Here is a 9,414-nt window from a genome sequence, read left to right on the forward strand (position 1 = left end):
ATTGGAACTCAGGATGTCTGACTCCAGAGACTCCATGTGCTTCCCTGGACCATCCATACCCAGGTTGGGTCATACCAAGAGCACTGCCAAAGGGTAGAGTCTGGCAGCATGACCCAGCACTGCAGAGAGACCCAAGAAAAGGGTAGGGCAGGGTAGCCACAGAAGAGGGGAGAAGGAACAGGAAAGGATGGGCTCGCCTAGCTGTGTCCTAGTCGTGGAGCTAAAAGCAGGCTGGGTGACTAGCCTCGTAATAGCAGTAAAAGCCTATGCTATTGATCACTTAGCATGTGCTAAGTAGGTAAGGTACCTTATTGGTCTCTTCTACACTGGCCATCTCAGTATCCTGTAAGAAGGGGATGTTACCAGCCTCAGTTTCCTTGTGAGACTCAAGATCACACAACACATTAGAGGTGAAGCTAAGATTCAAACCCAGATAGCCAGGCCCATGTTTCAGCAGCATCCGTTTCTGAACTATTTGCAGATTATTTGCCCAGGGTTGGGAGAGGAATGACAATTGCTTGGGCTCTTTTGTTGGTGATCACCCTCAGACCCAGTTCCTCTCCCCAGTAGCCTTAGGCACTACAGGCTTGCCACAAATGCCAGTGAAAACAGAGATCAGTTTGGCATGAAGAATTTGGGACACTTGATGCCCTTTGGGTGACCCCAGGCATTGTGGGACGAGATGTGCCAGCTCCTACCCTAGACAACATACAAATTAAGGCCTCTTTCACTTTATAGAATCATTCACTATCCTCCCCCTGTTCCTGTAACCATAGCAACCTATTCCTAAAATAAATAGCAAGGGTGTTGTATGAAAGAGGAAAGGGAAGCACCTATGAACTTGACCAGGAGCTGTGTTCCCAACTCAGAGGTCTCTGGAGGCTTCTCCAGAGAGTCTTGACTTCTTGGTGGCTATTAGTATTGTGTAGTATAGACAGCAGCAGCAGCAGTATCATCAACATCGTCATCATGATCATATTTAATTTTAACTTCTGAAAGAAGAAGGGAGATGAAACTAAGCAATAAAGCATCCGTATCAAGGCCAGGTACGGTGGCTCATGCCTGTAAGTAATCCTAGCACTTTGGGAGGCCAAGGTAGGCAGATTGCTTGAGCTCAGGAGTTTGAGATCATCTTGGGCAACATGGTGACACCATGCACCACCACATACAGCTAATTTTTGTAGTTTTAGTAGAGACGGGTTCACGCCATTCTCCTGCCTCAGCCTCCCAAGTGGCTGGGACTACAGGCGCCTGCAACCACGCCCGGCTAATTTTTTGTATTTTTAGTAGAGACAGGGTTTCACCGTGTTAGCCAGGATGATCTCGATCTCCTGACTTCGTGATCTGTCCGCCTTGGCCTCCCAAAGTGCTGGGATTACAGGCGTGAGCATCCAAAGTACATCCTATCATTCTTATGCCTTTGCATCTTCATAGCTTAGCTTCCATTCTTTTTCTTTTTTTCTTTTTTTTAATTCTTCACACTCCCCTGCTCATGACTTTGGTCTGTTCTGAATCTGCTTCCTCTAAGAAGTAGCTTTTGCTGAAACATACTTTTTTTCAGCAGATCCCAAAATATAATGAAGAGAACAGTGGGATATTTGTGTCTGTGTTCTTATAACATATTATTATTCCTTGCTTCTAGAAAAATAGGTAAATTTTTTTTCAGGAAATAGAGTGCTATTTCCAGTTTGATGTTGAGTGGGTGCTTGAGTGAGCAAATTTTTTGTTTGTTTTGGGTTTTTTTTGAGACAGAGTCTCACTCCGTTGCCCAGGCTAGAGTACAATGGCATGATCTCAGCTCACTGCAACCTCTGCCTCCTGGGTTCAAGCAATTCTCTTGCCTCAGCCTCCCAAGTAGCTGAGATTACAGGTGCTCACCACCATACCTGGCTAATTTTTAAATATTTTTAGTAGAGACAGGGTTTCACCATGTTGGTCAGGCTGGTCTCAAACTCCTGGCCTCAAGTGATCCACGCACCTTGGCCTCCCAAAGTGCTGGGGTTACAGGCATGAGCCACCACGCCCGGCCTTTTTTTTTTTTTTTTTTTTTTAGACAGAATCTCCCTCCGTCGTCCAGGCTGGAGTGCAGTGGTGTGATGCTTACCGCAACCTCTGCCTCCCAGGTTCAAGTGACTCGCCTGCCTCAGCTTCCTGAGCAGCTGGGACTACAGGCGCATGCCACCACACCCAGCTAATTTTTGTATTTTTAGTAGAGACGGGGTTTCACCATTTCACTATGTTGGCCAGGATGGTCTTGAACTCCCGATTTCAGGTGATCCACCTGCCTCAGCCTCCCAAAGTGCTGGGATTACAGGATTACAGGCATAAACCACTGTACCTGGCTGAGTGAGTGAATTTTTATGTGGCTGGGTGCATTTTGGCCTCTTGCCCCATGCCTGGTGCCTTTTTTTTTTTTTTTTTTTTATTGAGACAGTGTCTCCCTCTGTCACCCAGGCTAGAGTGCGATGGTGTAATCTCAGCTCACCTCCTGTGTTCAAGCGATTCTCATGCCTCGGCCTCCTGAGTAGCTGGGACTACAGGCACCCACCACCACGCCCGGTGAATTTTTGCACTTTTTGTAGAGATTTGGTGGGGGGGGGGGGCGGGGGCGGTCTCACCATGTTGGCCAGGCTGGTCTTGAACTCCTGACCTCAAATGATCCACCTGCCTTGGTCTCTCAAAGTGCTGAGATTACAAGCATGAGCCACTGCACCTGGCCCCTGGTGCCTTTTCACTGGGCTGGAATAGCTGAAGTAACCCATTCTACCCTCTTTCTGCCTTGTGCCTGGGACTCAGCTGGCGTTCTTTGGTTTGTTTTCTCTAAGCTCTAGGCTTGTGCTATCCAACACAGTAACCACGTGTGGCTGTTTAAATTTAAGTCAACTAAAATCACATGAAGTTAATTCATTCCTCCTGTGCTGGAACTGAACCGGCGTCTGCTCGCCTGGCACAGTAAGTCCAGATATCAATTCTGATATTTTTGTAGCAATAGAAAGGAAAGTGTTTATTTGCAGGGCACCCAGCAAAGAGGACCAGGCAGCTAAGGCTTAAACCCTGATCTCCCCGATGGTTTGCAGGTAAGGGTTTTTAAAGGCAGGGGTAAATTTCAGGAAAACCGAAGTTATAGGCAAAATCGTTGTGTGGAGGTTACACATGGGTCTTGGCCTAAAACAGTGGGGTATCTTGCAGCTGGGCCTTACAGGTCATAGGTAGAGTCAACGTTTTCTGATTTGCAATTGGTTAAAGTAAAGAAGGTTTGTTTAAAAATTTGGGGTCAACAGAAAAGAATGTTAGCTTGGGCTGGTGGCTGTGACTTCCTCTAAACCCTTCAGGAAGAAATTTACAACAGAGTTCAATCTTCACCCGATCCTTTTGCGGAGGGGTCCAGGTTTCTGAAAAACAACTCAGAAACATGCTAAGATGTTGTCTTTAGTTTCTATGGAGGAACCAAACATCTGACTCTGACTTCCTTGGCTATTGTTTTAGGCTACTATTACCTTCTTGGTTATCAAGTTGCTTATTTACTTCTCAGGGCTAGGTAGGGGCTTGGAATTTCCCCGGAAGGAACTCAAGGTTTTCCTTTATTTCCATGCTTGTGGGGAGCCCAGCAGGCCCCGGAAGAGGGACCCCCGCTCCATCAAACTCAGTTGCATTAACCACACTTCAAGGGCTCACTCGGTCACCATATGTGGCTCGTGGCTACCGTGCTGACCACACAGAGGGCGCGTTTCCATCTGTTGCACAGCACCGTTCTAGAGAATGCAACTGGCTTCTCAAGTCACAGCCTCAGCTGTGCTGGGATGACCCTTGTCTCCCTGGGCAAGGGGAGGGGAGACGGGGAAGGGCTGATGAGGTTCCAGCTGGGCCCTGTTATCTGGGACCCTGCTTCTCCAGAGAGGAGAGGCCTGTTGGGCTGGTGGTCCCGGTTACTTGGGCTGGTGGCTGTGACTCCCTCTAAGCCCTTCACTATATTGTGCCCAGAATATAGTAAGTGCTCAATGAATGGTCTACATTGTCATTGTGTGGAAGCCTGGATCTGCCTGGATTCAACCTGGATTCGGGCTGCAGGTGTCTTGTAAATAGAAATTTACAACAAAGAGTTCAGTCTTTAGTGGATCCTTTTGTGGAGGGGTCCAGGTTTCTGAAAAAAATGCCTTGAAAATATATGCTAAGATGTTGTCTTTAGTTTCTATAGAGGAACCAGACATCTGACTCTAACTTCCTTGGCTATTGTTTTAGGCTACTATTACCTGAGCCTGGCTCAGCCTGGGTGGGCGGTGCCTCCTCCTGACCCCACTGGCTGGGGTGACAGGAATGACCCTCCCTTGCTGCACCCAGGGTCTTCTTCTACCCCGGGTGACCTTTTCCTCGGGTGGTGTTGAGGTGAGTACCTCTCTGCAGCTGTCTCTCACAGTCTTGTCTGTTACTGATTTTTTTAAAATAAAATGATAATAAAACTTGATACCTTCTATTTTTAAAAAGAATGAATTTGTGATATATGAATTATATCATGCTTACTTTTTTTTAAATTTATTAAAGGAGATGAAACTGCCCAAGGGTAAAAGATAGAAAATGGACTGTCCCAGGTGCTGCTGAGAGCATCACTGGGGTCTGGAGATTTGCACCCCAATCCCTTTCCATCTCCCCATAACCCTTTTATTTTTTTTTTAAAGGATAAGGTTTCACTCTGTTGCGCAGGCTGGAGTGCAGTGGCCCTATGAAGGCTCATTGCAACCTCAAACTCCTGGGCCTGAGGGATCCTCCTGCCTCAGCCTCCCAAGTAACTGGGACTACAGGTGTACACCATCATGCCCAGCTAATTTTTAAATTTTTTGAAGAGACAGGGTCTCCCCACGTTGCCAGGCTGATCTCAAACTCCTGGCCTCCAACAATCCTCCCACATCAGCCTCCCAAAGCACTGGGATTATAGGTGTGAGCCTCGGCACCTGGCCTTCATCTCCCCTTTTTAGGCCACCCACTTCACATCTGTGTGGTCTAAATGCCCCCCACTCACCTCCTTCCAGTGATGCCTGCCCTATGTCGAGGCTCCTGTACCCCCGGAAGGGGCCCCTTTAGACCTACCCAACTGCTTCTGGCAAGGTCCATCCTAGCGGGGGAGGTGATCAGGAATGTGCCAGGGATGGACTGGAAGAGGCAGCTCTTTCAGATTTCCTAGTAACTGGCTGGAAGGAGAGGTGCCACGGTTAGGGGTGCAAGCAACTCTATCTACCCACCTGCGGTTGTTTACGTTGTGGTTGTTGCCATGGTCCCCTGAGAGCTTTGTAAATGAGAAGCCAAACACACATGGGACCTTACCTGGAGACAGTGTGCTCTGGGGTTTGAGGGGCAGGCTGGCGGGCTCTCCTTCCCCAAGACGTTTGTTTCAAAGCAGGCAAAATTAACCCTTCGGGCCCCAAGACACCCTGCAGCCCGAATCCAGGTTGAATCCAGGCAGATCCAGGCTTCCATACAATGATAATGTAGACCATTAATTGAGCACTTACTATATTCTGGGCACAATATTAAGCCCTCCAGGGGAAAGCAGGGTGGGCTGTGTAATCCAGAGTCAGATAGGTTTGGGTTCAAGTTCTGGCTCCTCATTTACTGGCTGTGTGACCTCAGAAAAGTTTCTTGACCTCTCTGAACTTCTATTTATCTGGCTGTAAAATGAGAATACCCATACCTGCTTCCGAATGATTGGATAGTGATATAAAGCTCCCAGCACAGAGGGAATGCCCACCAATGGGAGACTGTGAGCTCTGTGCAAGCTGGGTCCTCATCTGTCTTGTTTGCTGTAATCTCCCCACCACCCCTCCACATGCTTCTCAGTTTCCCACCTCCACGCCTTTGCCTGTGCCATCCCCTCCACTTGGGATGCCCTTTATTTTGCTCTCCGTAAATCAAAATCCTTCCTTTCTTCAAGGCCTGGCTCAGATACCAGCTGCATCACATATAGGTGACTTTTATCCTTGGGCTCTCTGCCTAAGTAAGGTGGAAGCTCCTAGAGCCGAGACTATGGGATAGCTTCACAGCACAACAGCAGAGTGGTTAATTGCATGGGTTTACCCCTGGATAAGTTACATTACTTCTCTATACCTCAGTTTGCTTATCTGTATAATGGGCTTAATAGTACCTACCTGATACCACAGGTATGTTCTGAGATGTAAATGAGGTAATGCGCTGGAGATGGAGTCTCACTCTGTACCCCAGGCTGGAGTGCAGTAGCACGATCTCGGCTCACTGCAACCTCCGCCTCCCAGGTTCGAGCCATTCTTCTGCCTCAGCCTCCTGAGTAACTGGGATTACAGGTACCTGCCATCACGCCCAGCTAATTTTTGTATTTTTAGTAGACAGGGTTTTGCCATGTTGGCTAGGCTGGTCTGGAACTCCTGACCTCAGGTGATCCACCTGCCTCGGCCTCCCAAAGTGCTGAGTTTACACGTGTGAGCCACTGCACCAGGCCAAAATGAGGTAATGCCTGTAATGAGACCCATCTCTACAAAAAATACAAGAAATTAGCAGGGCATGGTGGAATGTGCCTGCAGTCCAGGCTACTCGGGGGGCTGAAGTGGGAGGATCGATTGAGCCTGGGGAGGTCGAGGTTGTAGTGAGCCAAGATCATGCCACTGCACGCCAGCCTGGGCAACAGAGTGAAACCCTGTCTCAAAAATAAAATAAAACAAAAGAAAAGAAATATGGTCCACCTGTACCATCCAATATGGTAACCACTAGCCAGATTGAACAACTTAAAGTAAAATGTATCAAAATCCAGTTCAATTAAAACTTCAGTTCCTCAGTCATGCTAACCATATTTCACATGTAACCAGTGGCTACCAGATATGTCTAACAGGACACCCCAGACAGAAAATGTCTACCCTCATGGAAAGTTCTATGGAGTGGCACTGTGGCTGATGAGGATTTGTGAACATAGCAAGGTGCTTGATAAATTTGTGGTCTGGGTCGGGAAAAGAGCTCAGTGTGAAGGCTTACAACTCCCGAGGAGACCCCCAACCCTCCCTCCTGGCTCTCCTTTGCAGTCTCTGATGCCCCCAGAAGTAACTAGCACACCTCACCTTGTAGGGATTAGGGTGAGAAAGGAGACTGGTGAGAAATGGGCAGGATTAGTGGCTCGGGTGAGGGCAGTGGAGGAACCCAATCTCTGTACATTACTGGCCTGGCAGGAAGTGGGTGTAGACAGCTGGGGCTTTGCAGAAATTGAGGCTGGAATGTGAAATGGGGTAGGGCTGGGGTGTGGACAGTTACCTAACTGTTCCTGAGTGCATGCCACGGGCTCCCCAGGCAGACAGAAATGGCCAGCGTCAGCCCTGCCTTCTCCTTCCCGATCCAACTCTATCAGCACCCCAGAGCAAGGAAGATGTCCCTGAGAAGGTGTCTGATACTGACCAACATCTACTAGCCTAAAGAGACCCTGGGTTAGCCCAGAATAGAGGCCCATTGTAGCTCAAGGGTAGGTACCCAGGATGCCCCAGGAGTTGGGGACCTAGAAAAGTCCTAGGCAGAATGGTGTGGGCTAGCCTAGCTGCTGGGGCCGAGGCTAGCCCAGGGTGGTTTCAACCCATGCAGACCCGTTCAAGGCTGAGATGTGGCCATGCAGCCACATGGCCACGCTGCAGTCTCAAGCTGATGGTTTCTTCAGAGGGAGTCATGGATAACAGGGTCTCTCCCTTCCTGGAGCTGAAGCTTACAGCTCCTGGGGGTACCAGGAGAGCTGACGGGGAGTATCCTTTAGATACACACAACCCTTGACAGTCCCTGTGTCTCATTAGATCTTCCCTTCAACCACAGAAGGAGGGCAGGGCAAGCATTAACAGCCCCATTTTATAAATGAAGCAAGTGACATTCAAAAGATGCCATCTGTCCTCTTTTTTTTTTTTTTTGAGACGGAGTCTCGCTCTGTCGCCCGGGCTGGAGTGTGCAGTGGCCGGATCTCAGCTCACTGCAAGCTCCGCCTCCCGGGTTCACGCCATTCTCCTGCCTCAGCCTCCCGAGTAGCTGGGACAGGCGCCCGCCACCTCGCCCGGCTAGCTTTTTGTAGTTTTTAGTAGAGACGGGGTTTCACCATGTTAGCCAGGATGGTCTTGATCTCCTGACCTCGTGATCCGCCCGTCTCAGCCTCTCAAAGTGCTGGGATTACAGGCTTGAGCCACCGCGCCCGGCCCATCTGTCCTCTTGACTGTGGACATTTGTTACAAAAGAAGGACCTGGGCCTCCCACCCCCAACAAAGTGAATGAACTGTTTACTACACCGGCCAAGCCTCAGAATCCTACCCTGTCAGAGCTGGGTAGAGGAGGGTGATCTCTGCAGAATCCTAAGTGTGTGAAGACTGGGTCTCAGGGAGAAAGGGTACCCACAAGGCGTGGTCCTCATTTCCCTGAAACTCCCCCTTCTCCAGGGCAGTGGTCACTGGAGGCTTGGGAGGGTCAGCGGGTTCTACAGGCACTCACCCTGGGCTCCAAGGTCACGGGAGGCCAGCCTCCCTTCCTCCCAGCTGCCTCCTCCTGGCAGGGGACATTTGGCACATGCTCCATGCCCGCCTGCCCCCCCAGATCTGTCCCCAAGCCAAGCACGGGACCTCACTTAATCCCAATTATGTAACGTGCAATTTAAACAGTTGGCCAATGAGGAGGCACTTGGAGCCACGCCCAGGAGTAGGGGCAAAAGGACCCAGCTGGGTCAGGGCTGACAAACTAGGCTTGGCCTCTTGCCTATAGTGGCCACCACTCCTCAAGCCTCAGCCAGCACCATGAGTGGCCGAGTCGGAGACCTGAGCCCCAAACAGGCAGAGACCCTGGCCAAGGTGAGAGCCCCTCCCCCTGGAGTTCCAGAAGACCAGGGGAAAGGGGCTGGGGGGTGGAAAGGAGTGGCTGGAACCCTGCCCCACTCAGTTGATTCAGCATGTCCTTGACATTGTCTCTTTGGTGTTACCTCCCAAAGGGTCAAGCCCCACAGTGCCCAGTGACATCAACCCTGTCCAGGGTGGGGGTTGAGGGACTAGCACCACTTCCAGGCAATAGCGTGGGTGGTGCCCACCCAAGATCGAGCCTGACTTCTTCTCATCCAGGAGCCAGAACCAGAGAGGTTTACCTGGCAGCCAGGCACCCCCCTTCCTCTCTCCCAGGCACCATAGGTAGGAGTTGAAAGATGCTGCTGGTCTGCCCTTTAACCCCTTTCTCCTTGGGATCCTGAAAGATGACCAAACTGTAAAAGCCCGAGAGACACAGCAGAAGCTGTTGTCATTCAAAGAGCTAAAGAAGGAAGAGGACATGTGATTACTAACCATGTTTTAATAGAAGATGGGATAAAAAAAAAGCAGATGTTTTGAGAGCTAACACATGGAGGGAACTAAGAATGCATCCAAACTCCAATCTACGTATTCACCCACCCAATTATTT

At 49.7% G+C, this 9,414-nt stretch overlaps 1 protein-coding gene across 1 annotated transcript in view; it reads left to right on the forward strand.

The window, feature by feature from the left end:
- The first annotated feature begins 8,676 nt into the window (after window positions 1-8,676).
- Window positions 8,677-9,414, forward strand: part of SEC14L3 (SEC14-like 3 (S. cerevisiae)) — a 19,096-nt gene continuing 18,358 nt past the window's right edge. The window contains exon 1 of the mRNA XM_011979081.1: window positions 8,677-8,819. Coding sequence (XP_011834471.1) covers window positions 8,766-8,819 — 54 coding nt within the window. The 5' untranslated portion in view covers window positions 8,677-8,765. The remainder of the gene's footprint in view (window positions 8,820-9,414) is intronic.

This window comes from Mandrillus leucophaeus, unplaced genomic scaffold (genome assembly GCF_000951045.1).
Source record: "Mandrillus leucophaeus isolate KB7577 unplaced genomic scaffold, Mleu.le_1.0 Scaffold2, whole genome shotgun sequence".
Taxonomy (NCBI): Eukaryota; Metazoa; Chordata; class Mammalia; order Primates; family Cercopithecidae; genus Mandrillus; species Mandrillus leucophaeus.